The sequence below is a fragment of the Tachyglossus aculeatus genome, chromosome 2 (genome assembly GCF_015852505.1).
Source record: "Tachyglossus aculeatus isolate mTacAcu1 chromosome 2, mTacAcu1.pri, whole genome shotgun sequence".
Lineage (NCBI taxonomy): Eukaryota > Metazoa > Chordata > Mammalia > Monotremata > Tachyglossidae > Tachyglossus > Tachyglossus aculeatus.
In genome coordinates this window covers 140,621,138-140,636,669 of record NC_052067.1, presented here as the reverse complement: position 1 = coordinate 140,636,669, position 15,532 = coordinate 140,621,138, and the positions used below count along the sequence as shown (strand labels likewise).

Here is a 15,532-nt window from a genome sequence, read left to right as displayed (position 1 = left end):
TGTTTTGTTGTCTGTCTCCCCCTTTTAGACTGTAAGCCCACTGTTGGGTAGGGACCGTCTCTATCTGTTGCCGACTTGTCCTTCCCAAGCGCTTAGTACAGTGGTCTGCACGCAGTAAGCGCTCAATAAATACGATTGAATGAATGAGGATGAAACCCAAGCCCTCAGGGTCCAGTTGGGGTGATGCATCATCATCATCATCATCAATCGTATTTATTGAGCGCTTACTATGCGCAGAGCACTGTACTAAGCGCTTGGGAAGTACAAATTGGCAACATATAGAGACAGCCCCTACCCAACAGTGGGCTCACAGTCGAAAAGGGGGAGACAGAGAACAAAACCAAACATACTAACAAGATAAAATAAATAGAATAGATATGTACAAATAAAATAAATAGAGTAAAAAATATGCAACCAGGGTGCGGTGAATTAATTAGAGAAGGATTGGTCCAAAAGGCGGGAGAAGCAGTGTGGCCTGGTGGATAGAGCAGAGGCCTGGGCGCCAGAGGGTCATGGGTTCTAATTCAGCATCCACCGCTTGCCTGCTGGGTGACCTTGGGCCAGTCATTTCACTTCTCCGTACCCGTTACCTCCTCCGTAAGACGGGGATTGACTGTGAGCCCCATGTGGGATGTAGATTGTGTCCAGCCTGACTGGCTTGTATCTACCCCTTAATAATAATAATAACGATGGCATTTATTAATTTGTATTAATTTGTACTTCCCAAGCGCTTAGTACAGTGCTCTGCACATAGTAAGCACTCAATAAATACGATTGATGATGATGATGATGATTAAGCGCTTACTATGTGCAAAGCACTGTTCTAAGCGCTGGGGAGGATACGAGGCGAGCAGGTTGTCCCACGGGGGGCTCACACTCTTAATCCCCATTTTAAAGATGAGGGAACTGAGGCCCAGAGATGTGAAGTGACTTGCCCAAAGCTGACAATTAGCAGAGCTGGGATTTGAACCCATGACCTCTGACTCCAAAGCCCGGGCTCTCTCCACTGAGCCACGCTGCTTCTCTAATAATAATGATGGCATTTATTAAGCGCTTACTATGTGCAAAGCACTGTTCTAAGCGCTGGGGAGGATACAAGGCGAGCAGGTTGTCCCACGGGGGGCTCACACTCTTCATCCCCATTTGACAGATGAGGGAACTGAGGCCCAGAGAAGTGAAGTGACTTGCCCAAAGTCACCCAGCTGACAATCGGCAGAGCCGGGATTTGAACCCATGACCTCTGACTCCCAAACCCGAGCCCTTTCCACTGAGCCAAGACTGTGAGCCCATTGTTGGGTAGGGATTGTCTCTGTTGCCGACTTTTACTTCCCAAGCGCTTAGTACAGTGCTCTGCACACAGAAAGCGCTCAATAAATCCGATTGAATGAATGACTGAATGAATGGGGAATGTTGCGTTCCCTTCTTCCCTTGAGTTCATGCTTGGCACATAGTAAGCACTTAATTACCATAATTATTATTATTATTATTATTATTATTATTATTCCACCTAGGAGTGGAGGACTCAAATTGGGAGATTACCTTGTTTTCTCCCCCCACAGCACTTAGAGCGGTGCTTGGTACATAGTAAGCGCTTAACAAACCTACATTATTATTATTATTATTATGTGATTGATTGATGGATGGTTTGAGAGCCTTGAAGCCAACCATCAGCCATATCAGCTAGCCATGGAGAGTGATGGGTAGCCCAGCGCTTAGAACAGTGCTTTGCACATAGTAAGCGCTTAATAAATGCCATTCCCTGCTCACAAGTTTACATATTAATTGACCAACACCACTATTTTATTTATTACTCTATTCATTTTACCTGTACATATCTATTCTATTTATTTTATTTTGTTAGTATGTTTGGTTTTGTTCTCTGTCTCCCCCTTTTAGACCGTGAGCCCACTGTTGGGTAGGGACTGTCTCTAGATGTTGCCAACTTGTACTTCCCAAGCGCTTAGTACAGTGCTCTGCACACAGTAAGCACTCAATAAATACGATTGATTGATTGATTATTATTATTATTATTAGTCACTGGTGTGAGTTGAGTAGAGGAGAGATATGGACCAGTGACATTTGTACTTCCCAAGCACTTAGTACAGTGCTCTGCACACAGTAAGCGCTCAATAAATACGATGGATTGATTGATTAGTCGTTGGTGTGAGTTGAGTAGAAGAGAATACGGACCAGTGACATTTGTACTTCCCAAGCGCTTAGTACAGTGCTCTGCACACAGTAAGTGCTCAATAAATATGATTGAATGAATGAATAAATTGTGCTGCTGCGAACGTATAGACTGAAGTGTTGGGAAAGGCTGTACGGAGGGAGATCATGAAGAGGTGGATACAGTAATCTGTAATATGATTATGGTATTGTGCTTTCCCAAGCGCTTAGTACAGTGCTCTGCACACAGTAAGCGCTCAATAAATACGATGGAATGAATGAATGAATGAATTTGTGCAGCTGTGAATGTGTAGACCGAAGCATTGGGAAAGGCTGTACGGAGGGAGATCATGAAGAGGTGGATACAGTAGTCTGTAATACGATTATTGTATTGTGCTTTCCCAAGCGCTTAGTCCAGTGCTCTGCACACAGTAAGCGCTCAATAAATACGAATGAATGAAAGAGAAGATGCGGGTGGGAGAATGAAAAAGTAGGTAGATGAATGTGGAATCATTATTTATTGTGTTTTCTGTGTGCAGAGCACTGTATTAAGCACAATAGAACAGAGCTGGTAGACATATTCCCTGCCCAAGGAGCTTACGGTCTAAAGGAAGGAGCAAAGGGAGATGTGAGATAATAATAATGATAATAATGATGGTATTTGTTATGCGCTTACTATGTGCAAAGCACTGTTCTAAGCGCTGGGGGATACAAGGTGATCAGGTTGTCCCACGGGGGGCTCACAGTCTTCATCCCCATATATCATATCATATCATGGGGAAGCCGTGTGGCCTAGTGGGTTCTAATCCCCATTCGGCCACTTGTCTGCTGTGTGACTTTGGTCGAGTCACTTCACTTCTCTGGTTCTCAGGTAAAATGGGGATTAAGACTATGAGCGCTTAGAACAGTGCTCAGCGCTTAGAACAGTGCTTTGCACATAGTAAGCGCTTAACAAATGCCAACATTATTATTTATTTATTTATGAGCCCAATGTGGGACAGGGACTGTGTCCAATCCGCCGATCGTCTACCTACCAAAGCACTTAGTCCAGTGCCTGGCCCATAGTAAGTGCTTCCCACTTCTTGAATGTGGGCCCGTTGTTGGGTAGGGACCGTCTCTATATGTTGCCGAATTGAATTTTCCAAGCGCTTAGTACAGTGCTCTGCACACAGTAAACGCTCGATAAATACGATTGATTGATGGATCGATCCTTAAACTCTCCTGTTTCCCCTACCTGTAATTTGTGTTACTGTCTGTCTCCCCCTCCACAGATTTTAAGATCCCCATCAGGGAGCCCATCTGGTGGGATCAAATATTTCTTTCTGCATCAGATCTTTAAGAGACACCTATAAGACTGTGTGGAAAATACAACTGAGACCTTTTCCTCTTGGCTGGGTCATCACAACACTACGTTAGGAAATATTTGGACAGGGTTAACAGCCATTGGAAAACGTTTAGTACATATTTACCATTTTTTAAATTCTGTTAATGACGTGCATCTCGCTTTAATTCTATTTGTTCTGACGATTTTGACACCCGTCTACATGTTTTGCTTTGTCGTCTGTCTCCCCCTTCTAGACTGTGAACCCGTTGGTGGGTCGGGACCGTCTCTATATGTTGCCGACTTGTACTTCCCAAGCGCTTAGTACAGTGCTCTGCACACAGTAAGTGCTCAATAAATACGAATGATTGAATGAATGAATGAATGAATGCTTAGGTAACAAAAAAAAAATTTTAACCAAACTATCACCCTGGTTAAGACTTTTTTTTTAATCAGGGGAGTGGGTGTATTTGAGAAGCAGAGAAGCTCAGTGGAAAGAGCCCGGGCTTTGGAGTCAGAGGTCATGGGTTCAAATCCCAGCTCTGCCAATTGTCAGCTGTGTGACTATGGGCAAGTCACTTCACTTCTCTGGGCCTCAGTGACCTCATCTGTAAAATGGGGATGAAGACTGTGAGCCCCCTGTGGGACAACCTCATCACCTTGCATCTCCCCCAGCGCTTAGAACAGTGCTTTGCACATAGTAAGTGCTTAATAAATGCCATCATTATTATTATTTGTTAATCTCTATTTAACTGATGAACTGACAGCCATTTGGGTCGTCCATTCCTAGGTGGAAATAATAATAATAATAATAATAATAATAATAATAATAATAATAATAATAATTACGGTATTTGTTAAGTGCTTACTATATGCCAAGCATGAACTCAAGGAAAGAAGGAAACGCAACTTTCCCCATTCATTCATTCAATCGGATTTATTGAGCGCTTTCTGTGTGCAGAGCACTGTACTAAGCGCTTGGAAAATACAATTCGGCAACATATAGAGACGGTCCCTACCCAACAACGAGCTCACGGTTTCCAGTTTGGTGATGTTCCCATGGTATCACTGCCTAGGGGAAAAAAAAAAAGAGAAATCCCCAAATATAACTTTATATTTCACTGGACTTTTACTAAGAATTTATGACCCCATCCAACCTTTCCTTCCGTTTCGTTGTTTGCCACTACCTTAAAAAAAAGTCAAGATAATTCCCAGGGCACGTGCGTAAATACATGTGCTTCCGTGTTCAACGTGACTCATGTTGTGCATTACAGTTACCCGGCATTAAAAACAAAGGCGAACGTTTTAGGTAACAAAAGTGCATCCATGGAAACTGACTTCTGTATTATGAAGTGAAGATTTTATTACTTACAACACTTTTAGCTAAAACCACAAAATTTCCATATACAACAAACACTTAAGAAAAGTGCAGATTCTCACAGGTAGTATTTATAAACCCAAGTGGCACACGGGGAAGAGGCTGTATAAAAAAAGATAACGTCCTGAAACTGAGAAGGTGCCCCAAATTTCCAACACAGGTGTTTCCTTGCTAGGTGTGTGATATATCCGGAGATTCTGATAAATTAGGTTAAGGACTCCAACTTTGGGCTGTAGTAAGCTGTAGATTGTAAGCTCCTTGTGGGCAGGGAAAGAGTCTACCAGCTGTCGCACTCAGGGGTTTAGTACAGTGCTCGGCACATGGTAAACGCTTAATAAATGCCATCGACTGATTAAACTTTCAGACACCAACGGTATCGTATATAGTCCAAGCGCTTAGTACAGTGCTCTGCACATAGTAAGCGCTCAATAAATACAATTTTCCTACAGAAGGAAATAGTTGCGTGAAATACCTTACGATTCCCACCCCCCAAATGGAGGTGAACAGTCCTTTCAATTTCAAACTATTCTCGCGCACATCTTACTTTGATCCCTTGTAAATCCAGATAATGTTAGCAAGCCGAGTCCCGATGTGTTTGAAAAAGCCCGTTGTTGGGAAGGGACCGTATCTGTCACCAAATTGTACTTTCCAAGCGTTTAGGACAGTGCTCTGCACACGGTAAGCGCTCAATAAATACGACTGAATGAATGAAAAAACACTTTCGAGGGAAAAAGTAGGTGTATAGATCAGACTTGGAGGAGAGGTTGAGGGCGGGAAGGGAGCGAGAAAGAGTCTTAAATTCTCCTCTCCTAGTCCAACTAGCTCTCCAGGTGTTGGTGATTTTAACTGGTTCTTAACTCCTGGCTTTCCGCAGTTGCGTTCTTCTCAACTCAGAAACATGAAGAACAATCTCCATTTAACAGACGACTTCACAGTCCCTGCTAGTTTGCCTTATCCTCATGTTTAAGATCACATATACAGCCACGGCTAAATTTATCTCTGAGTCCCATGGCTCTAAATCAAGACCAGACTAGAGGTTTGTGTAACAGGTGTTTGAAATTTTCCCGTTTAACCCCCAACCGTTGTCCAAAGAGGAATCATCTTCCCTCTCAATTTTTCAAGGACACGGGAGCCATTTAATACATTCCCCTCCATGATAAATTCGGTAGGTGACTGGATTTTGAAAATTGGATTGCTTAATCACCTAACTTTCAGTGAAGAACTAAAAGGTACATTCACAGCATGAATCAAAGGGCTACGAATGGGAATGCTCTAACTTTTTAAAGACGCACTCAGACAAAACTTCGAAGTATAATTATTAGATTTACAAACCCATTTTAGGCCATTTTGATTTCCCCTCTAATGCCCTAGAACTGAAGCCCTTTGCGGGAAGGGGTATGTGTGTTTTGAATAGAGTTTAAAATACTTTTAACTAGTACTGCCCCACATTTCTAGTGGTATTTGGTTGTAGTCAATATTTTTCCTCTTGGTTCCCAAATTGAATTCACACTTCAATATCAGAGCAAACAGAAAATAGTCACAAATACATCTTTAATAACTCCAAAGACAAAAGATAGTCACTTTCCAATGGGTAGTAGTGACCTTCACAAAGAGGCACACACATTTTTCAAATCTTCAGCTTTTATAGCTCTGAAGCAAGACACAGATTCTCAAATTCAGGTCACTCAGCCCTACCTGCACAGCAGTGCAAAGGGGAGGAATAAAAAAAAAAACCAAACCAAATCATCCCTGGGCCTTTTTCAGGGTTTCTAGTCAAGCGACTGTCTTCAAATCAACTTAACAACAAAACGAATTCGGAAGAGTCATAATAAATTAACACAGCATCCGGACCAACTAGAATAGATTCAATCTGATTTAAATTATCTGCCATGACAACTGTTAAATAGCCTGAAAATAACAAAATAACCAATAATCCACGGTTGAAATTAGGTAACGCACAGGTCCAAAATATTCCGAAGCACACTCAAGTTTCTCATCAGTGAAGAAATACAAAAATAAATCTTTCACAATAACAAAGTGGTGGAGGAAACAAAGAAAGGCAGGGAGAGGAAGGAAGGCAAAAAAATTAGATTTGCAAAACAGAGTCATTCTGATATTTCAAGCATGGTAATTACCAAGATAAAATATATGCAACCCCCCCCCCCCAAAAAAAAAAAAACAACTAGCAGCTTGTGGAACAATTACTAAATTATAATGCTTTGGGGACAGAATAAGTGCAGTAGATGGCATATATGCTTAGGAACAAAGATTCTTAATTAAAGATATCCCCCAAAATGCCCAATTCCATCCAATGCCAAGTTCTTCCTAGTATTTAATTAAACATTTGGATCTTTTTTTCCCCTTCTGGGATCAGGTGCTTTTTCCACTGCATTAGCTACCTCAGGTTTGAAAAGTATTTCAAATACTGACGGGTAGGTACCCAAATCGATACCAAATTGGTACCCTGCGCGAAGCCCGCACCATTTTGGCAGTATTTGAACTGACGTAAAGCGGTAGGCTGAAGCCAAAGCTGGAAGACAGCCCGAGAAGCGAATCGGAAGCCACTTTGGCAGAGGGAGACGGTGGATTTCCACAGTCCCCTCGTTTAACTGTTCCAAATTTTAAAACCCTGACTGTTAAGACCCTCTTCAGAACTGACTCCAACTCTTCGTGCCGCAGCCCTCTAGTTATCCCGTCCTTGTTAACGGCCAAAATCCGACCAACTCCGACCCCGAGGAGGGTAACCAGAGGTACGAAGCCCGTTCCCCATCACTCTTTGGCCTTCTCTTCTCCAGATGAAACGATCCCATTTCTCTTTTTCAAAGATTATCTTCCAACCCTTAAATTATCTTTCTAAATCACAAAAGGTCACTATTTTTTCTAGACTCTCCCCAAGGTTCCCATAACCTTCTTCAAGAGAAAATGTTCTAGGAAGACTCTAAATCAGCGCTGACTACAGCGGGACGGTTTCTCCGTCCTAACACACCAAGCTTCTGTTTATCACTGTTACAGTCGCTCTCGTTTCTTTTAATTATAGCACCGCGTTCCTAACTCGTGGCTAGTAGGTGATGACTTAATACCCTGGGTTTCTCTGTTTGTTTTCCCCTCGGAACTAGTGTTCTACACCGTTTTAATCCTTACCGAACCTGATCTGCTGATTTCTCACATCTCTCCAAAGTTACCATTTTCCCCGAAACCTTCCCAAATTTTATTTCTGGTGCAAAGTGTAGACTATCCTCTCTGCCACTTCCTCCCTCGGTGACATCTGTGTATTTTAAAAGCACCATTTTAAATGGTGCTTAAATAAATAGTAAATTTTAAAAAGCACCATATTTCGGCACCATTCCCTTTGAAGAAATGTTGTCTTGGATACGGTCTCGCTTACCGCTTCCCAGTTCGCCGATCACTCCAAGATGGGCAACAAATGCCTCACCGATGTCAAATCGCCTTTGATCTATATCCTGTCACAGTGGAAGATAGTTCTCAATTTTAACTTGGCACTGATTTTAGAAATAAGAGCCCAAGCAGCAAAGTATTTGTCCACCCTAATTTTTCATTAGGAGACCTTCAGAGTGGCACATCAATAAAGCACTCCAACTGAAACTACTCATCTTGTCTTTATGAACCGCCCCCGCCATGGCCAAAATGGCTTTCCTACAGGGAGGAAGGAGAAGGGGGGAAAAGGTCAACTCAACCTTTTCAACGTTACCCCTTTCCGAAGATCGTCGATTCAAAGTTTAATTAGAAACAAAAATAAATAGTCCACAGATTACTCTGTGGCACAGAAACTGGTTGCAATACATGTACATTCATGAAGCCCGAGTTTTTAAAGAAATGCATTTCCCCCTCTTTTAGTGCAAAGTTTTTCTCAACAAAATAAAATGCTGAGAAAGTGACGATACCCTTTCCAACAGTCCAGCTGGCTAACGCCCTGCCTTCGTCAACAACCCAGATTCAAGGGTGTTGAGTTGGAAACAAACGTAAAGATTAAATAATAGCGGAAAACCTACAAAAAAAAATACGCCACACCCCAGGCTTTACTTGGATTTCACGAGCTCAATTTAAAGCAACTACTTCAGAGGAGCCACAATTTTCTTAACATTGTTTGATTTGTGCGTTAAACACGATTTCGTAACCCACACTGTTGGCTGTTTAACAATACTGTCTCGGGGCCATATCATTATCATTCAAGACCCTTGTGATTTTTTTTTTTTTTTTTTACTACTTAGGTTATTTAAGCTACCTGCGTACACTTACCAAGGCTAGGAACACTAGCACCGAGAGGGCATGGAACTGATTAAGCCGTCTACATCGAAAGTTTATAATATTCTTCTCAACAGGACAATAAAAGTGCTGTCATCTTCCAAAGATGCTTCCTAAACCTCGCCCCCCCCCAACAAAAAAAAAAGAAATGTTAACTGTCTTTGCGATGAGGACATCACTGCAGCAGCAGACGTCAAAATACATTGAACTGATTTTAACGGAATCAAATCGACAATTGATTCAGATTAATGTTATTGTAAGAACACCAGTAAGATTATGCTTCGCTGCGGCATTCATAAGAGAATTCCAAAATATGTATTTACGGACTTGAAAAATGCGAAGGAGATATATACCGTCCTAAATTCGAGTTCAAGCGTTTGCACTAACATCTCATTTTCTTAGAATGAAATCGGTTTCTCTTAGTCATTGCTTTAGACTGTGAGCCCAATGTTGGGTAGGGACTGTCTCTATATGTTGCCAATTTGTACTTCCCAAGCGCTTAGTACAGTGCTCTGCACATAGTAAGCGCTCAATAAATATGATTGATTGATTTAAACATACCTAACTGGTATGTCATTTAAGTCCTGTATTCAGCAACGATCTTTATTCTAACTTGGGTGATATAAAAGAAAAAAAAAAAGAAAAAAGAAATCACGCACTTTACCGACTTGGCAAAGTAGTTGTTGAAGCACCTTAGTGGTTTGGAAGGATATTAAAGCAGAAGGCTAATTAATGTTCCACGGTCTCTGAGTGAGCAATTGAAATACATACGAAAGTTATTTCGTTCACATCCAAGCCCTGGTAAGGCACCGATAAACTGATCAAAACTAAGCTGCAAACAGTCACCACTATTGTTTGACTTCGGTAAACGTAAATCTTACGAGCCACACAGAAAAGCACAATGCGTCCAGAGCAGTTTTCAGAAAGGAACTGTATTTAAATAGCTGGAAGTCACGTGCTACATCACCTTGGACGACGCTTGAAATTGGAAATACTCTACGCATCAACATACTTGAAAATTAAGACCTGCAACAATGATACTTCTACACCACAGCTCTAAAGAAGCAGTGCCAGTTTCTCCGCCAAAATGGGGCCATTCCCTTGAATGACCTCCAATTAGAAAGTAAGATTTTGAACTTTTTGCCAGTCCTTTGTTCAAACCACCCTACCCGGCACAAAGGACGTCAAGGACAAGGACGTCCGTCCGCTCGTGTGGCGGAAGAAAAGGTCTCTAGAGGGGTAAACTCCAGAGGGGTGGCTCTCCAGGTTTTTCCATGGAGAAAGCCGGAGTGAGCAAATTTTCTGCTAATAAACCAACCCGACTTATGTGAGATTGTGCGGCATCGGATACAAGATACTGCCTCTTTAGAGGTTTAAAGGACACGGTCACTTCAGAGAGCTACAGATGTACGTGAATCAATGCTAAATGCAGCGGTGTTTTCATTCCACGCGATCGGGCCAAAGAGTCACTGGAGTGTTTCTAAACGGACCGCCAGATCAGTCCATTCTTACTGGGCTCGAGAAAATTCTCAATCAAAGCTTCAATCAGTCTCTTTAGCTCTCTTTCCAGGGAGGCAGCGTCGCTAGGAAGACAAACGGGAGTTTCAAAGGTCATTTGATTTCGCAGTTTTAAAATCGCGGTTTTAACTACAGCGGGGGTTAAGACTAAAAGAAACGTTAAGCCCGGTTTTAAGAGACCCCTCTCAGAAATCATGAGACGCGGGGAATTTCTGCGGCAGCAACGGGAGATTCCCCGTTGGGGCCGGGGGTGGGTGTGGGAAGCTGGCTGACAGGGACTTTAATGCTAAGTTTCCAAGAACGGGAAATTCAATATTTCTATACCTCAAGAACAGAACTTAAAGACTCCTTAGAGAGAGTATTACGGGACACATGGGGGATGATCTGAAATCTTAAATTCACCACCGAATCCACCCGGCCAGTTAAGAGAAAAACACATCAAAAATCCACTGATGGTAAAATACTCGCCACACTGAAGTGACATTATTTATTATTATTAATAATAATAATAATAATTATTATGGTAAAATACTTGCCACGTTGAAGCGACATTATTTCATAATAATAATAATAATAATTACGGTATTTATGTTCCAAGCACTGTTCTAAGTGCCCGGGGGGAGATACAAGGTAATCAGGTTGTCCCACATGGGGCTCACAGTCTTAATCCCCATTTTCCAGATGAGGTAACTGAGGCCCAGAGAAGTGACTCGCCCAAAGCCACACAGCTGATGCGGCAGAGCCGGAATTAGAACCCGTGACCTCTGACTCCCAATCCTGTGCTCTTTCCACTGAGCCACCCCGCCTCTTTTAGGCACCTCTACGTGGTTAGCAAAGCGGCGTATAAACCCCCAAATTGGAAAAACAAGGTAAGGCTAGCGAAGCCGAAAACGAAGGCCCACCTCCAGTTGGGTGACGCGCACATCTCCGCGTAATACTTGATCTTGGGTTCCGTTCCACTTGTTCGGAGGGTAGCAACACAACCGTTTTGGAAGGTAAAGGTGATCATCTGGCTGTTTTTACTCACGGGCAGCACCTGGATACAACGGGGTCGACGGGTGAATTCTCCAAAAAGTACGCTTAATGGGACGACACAACCACAAGGACACGGACAAACCGCGGTACCCGGATACACGCACCGTCGGAACGGTTCACGTGTGTGTGAACAGATGCCCTGAAGAGACCGTTTGGTTCCCCGAGTTACAAACCTGCCACCTCTAAAATCAATCAATCAATCAATCAATCGTATTTCTTGAGCGCTTACTGTGTGCAAAGCACTGTACTAAGCGCTTGGGAAGTACAAGTTGGCAACACATAGAGACAGTCCCTACCCAACAGTGGGCTCACAGTCTAAAAGGGGGAGACAGAGAACAAAACCAAACATACTAACAAAATAAAATCAATAGAATAGATATGTACAAGTAAAATAAATAAATGAATAAATAAACCGCATCACCGTCATCAAAAATTGACTTAGCCTCTGCCTTCCCCAAGAAAACTGACGATACACACTCCTGACCCACAAATAATATAATAATATAATGGTACAATATATAATAATACATACAATATAAATAATATAACAATAATGTCATTTGTTAAGTGCTCAATATTAATTATAATATTCATAATAATATTATAATATAATATAAAGAATAATATTGTAATATAATATAAATAATGTAATAATAATGGCATTCGTTAAGTGCTCACTATGTGCCAAGCGCTGTTCTAAGCGCTGGGGGGATACAAGGTTGTCACATTGGACACAATGTCTGTCCCACATGGGGCTCACAGTCTTGATCCCCATTTTCCAAAAGCGGTAGCTGAGGCACAGAGAAGTGAAGTGACTTGTCCAAGGTCACACAGCAGATATGTGGCAGAGCCGGGATTAGAACCCATGTCCTCTGGCTCCCAGGCCTGTGATCTTTATCCTACGCCTAGAATGCAATTAGATTGGCCCCATTTCCCCAATATTTGTCTAATTCCAAACACACGGGTAATGTAACGTACCTAAAGAACAAATTCCTATTAAAAAAGATCATCAAAATGAAGGTCAGGTGGCATGGGTCTGAGAATCAGAAAAGGTAACTGGAACGAGCACAGGCCTGGGATTCGGAAGGTCATGGGTTCTAATCCCAAGCTCTGCCGCTTTTCTGCTGTGTGACCTTGGAGAGGTCACTTCACTTCCCCAGGCCTCGGTTACCTCATCTGGAAAATGGGGATTGAGACTGTGAGCCCCTCATGGGACAGGGACTGTGTCCAACTTGATTGGCTTGTATCCACCCAGCGCTTAGTACAGTTCCTGGTACATAGTAAGCCTTAACGAATACCACAATTATTATTATTATTATTATTAAGTGGATCTCAAATAGAAATGAAATAGAAATGATCTATGTGTTGCCAACTTGTACTTCCCAAGCACTTAGTACAGTGCTCTGCACACAGTAAGCGCTCAATAAATACTATTGATTGATTGATTGATGAAGGATGATGTTGGTGGGAAAAGGGCTGGTGGTTACAGGAGAGAGATAAAGTTCAATCCATAGTATTTGCTGAGCGCTTACAAAGTGAACTAAGTGCTTGGGAGAGTATGATAAAAATTAAGTAGGTTGATTCCCTGCCCTCGAGAAGCTAGAGGAAGAGACAAACTTTAAAATAACTTATGGAGGAATATGTAGAGAAGTGCTGTGGTGGTGGATGATAAAAGAAATCAAAAAACTTAAAGGTTAGAGGCCCAAGTGCATAGATGACGCAGAAAGGAGGGCAAACTGGGGAAATGAGGGCAGACAGCGAATGATAATAATAATGATGGTATTTATTAAGCGCTTACTACGTGCAAAGCACTGTTCTAAGCACTGGGGAGGTTACAAGGTGATCAGCTTGTCCCACGGGGGGCTCACAGTCTTAATCCTCATTTTACAGATGAGGGAACTGAGGCCCAGAGAAGTGAAGTGACATTCCCAAAGTCACCCAGCTGACAATTGGCGGAGCCGGGATTTGAACCCATGACCTCTGACTCCAAAGCCCAGGCTCTTTCCACTGGGCCACGCTGCTTCTCCTAAGAGGGAAGGCCTCGAAGAGGAGACGTGATTTTAGTAAGGCTTTGAAGGAGGGAAAGTTGTGGTCCGTGAGATATGAAGGCAGACGAAGCACGGCGTAGTGGATAGAGCACAGGCTTGGGAGACAGGAGGTCACGGGTTCTAATCCTGGCTCTGCCACTTGTCTGCTGTGTGAGACCTTGGGCAAGTCACTTCACGTCTCTGGTCCTCAGTTACCTCATCTGTGAAATGGGGATTGGGACTCTGAGCCCCACATGGGGCGGGAACTGTGTCCAATCCAATTTGCTTGTATCCACCCCAGCGCTTGGTACAGTGCCTGGCATGTAGTAAGTACTTAACAAATACCATTATTACTATTATTATTATTATTACTATTATTATTGTTGTTGTTATTATTATTATTATTATTATTAAGGTAGAGGAAGTCCCTGGCGAGAGGCAGGACCTGGGCAAGGGGTTGGCAGCAAGAAAGACGTGACTGAGGTACAGGGAGTAGGATGGCATTCGAGGAGTGAAATGTATGGGCTGGGCTGGTCTAGATAGGCAGCGTGGCTCAGTGGAGAGCCTGGGCTTTGGAGTCAGAGGTCATGGGTTCAAATCCCGGCTCCGCCAATTGTCAGCTGCGTGACTTTGGGCCAATCACTTAACTTCTCTGTGCCTCAGTTACCTCACCTGTAAGATGGGGATTAAGAGACTGTGAGCCCCCCGTGGGACAACCTGATCACCTTGTAACTTCGCCGGTGCTTAGAACAGTGCTTTGCACATAGTAAGCACTTAATAAATGCCATCATTATTATTATTATTAATAAAGGTAGGGCAGAGAGAGCTGATGAAGTGCTTTAAAGCTGACGCTCGGGAGTCTGATGCAGTGATGGATGGGTAACCATTGGAGGCTTTTGAGGAGAGAGGAGACACGGACTGAGTTGGGTTTTGTTGTTGTTTTTAGAAAAAATGATCGGGACTTCAGAGTGAAGTGTGGACTGGAGTGGGGAGAGACAGGAGGCAGGGAGGTCGGCGAGGAGGCTGACACAAGAGTCAAGGTGGAATGCGACAGTGGTTGGAGCAGTGTGGATGGAGAGGAAAGGGTGGATTTTAGAGAAGCCGTGAGGGTAGAAACAAGAGGATCCGGTAACAGATTGAATGCGTGGGCTGAATGTGAGATGAATCATGGGTGAGGTGAGTCACAGATAATGCCAAGGCCACAGGCTTGTGAGAGAGGGAGGATAAGTGGTGATGTCTACAGTGATGGGAAAGTCAGGGGGAGGACAGGGATTGGGTGGGATGATGCGTTATTCTGTTCTGGTCACGTTGGAGCCTGTTGGAAAGAGCTCCAGCCTGGCAGCCAGAGGTCCTGAGCTCTAATCCCAGCTCTACCGGTTGTCTGCTGTGTGTCCCTGGGCAAGTCACCTCACTTCTCTGTGCCTCAGTGACCTCATCTGTCAAATGGGGATTAAGACTGAGTCCCGTAGGAGACATGGACTGTGTCCAACTTGATTAGCATCAATCTACCCTAGTGCTTAGTGCGGTGCCTGGCACAAAGTAAGCACTTAAATACCATTATAAAAAAGGCTTCAGGAGGAAGCAGGACGTCCAAGAAGCGATTTCCTGTAGGCAGGAGGAAACGTGAGCCTGCAGAGAAGGAGAGAGGTTGGGGCTGGAGGGGTAGATTTGGGAATTATCTGTGCACAGATGGCGGAGCGAAGAAATTCTTAAGGGACTGAGTGTAGATGGAGAATAGAAGGGGTCCCAGAACGGAGCCAGGAGAGCCTCCAATAGTCAGACTGTGGAAGGCAGAGGACCAGGATAATAATAATAATAATAATG

General features: G+C 43.2%; 2 protein-coding genes across 2 annotated transcripts in view; both read right to left on the bottom strand.

The window, feature by feature from the left end:
* Positions 1 to 5,875, bottom strand: part of MRPS35 (mitochondrial ribosomal protein S35) — a 67,515-nt gene extending 61,640 nt beyond the window's left edge. Inside the window, exon 1 of the mRNA XM_038765183.1 lies at positions 5,816 to 5,875. Within this exon, the coding sequence (XP_038621111.1) occupies positions 5,816 to 5,875 (60 nt within the window). The remainder of the gene's footprint in view (positions 1 to 5,815) is intronic.
* The window catches only part of PGM2L1 (phosphoglucomutase 2 like 1), a 92,749-nt gene continuing 82,042 nt past the window's right edge, over positions 4,826 to 15,532 (bottom strand). The window contains exons 13-14 of the mRNA XM_038742625.1: positions 11,549 to 11,682; positions 4,826 to 10,711 (exon numbers count right to left, since the gene is read on the bottom strand). Of these exons, the coding sequence (XP_038598553.1) occupies positions 10,609 to 10,711; positions 11,549 to 11,682 (237 nt within the window). The 3' untranslated portion in view covers positions 4,826 to 10,608. The remainder of the gene's footprint in view (positions 10,712 to 11,548; positions 11,683 to 15,532) is intronic.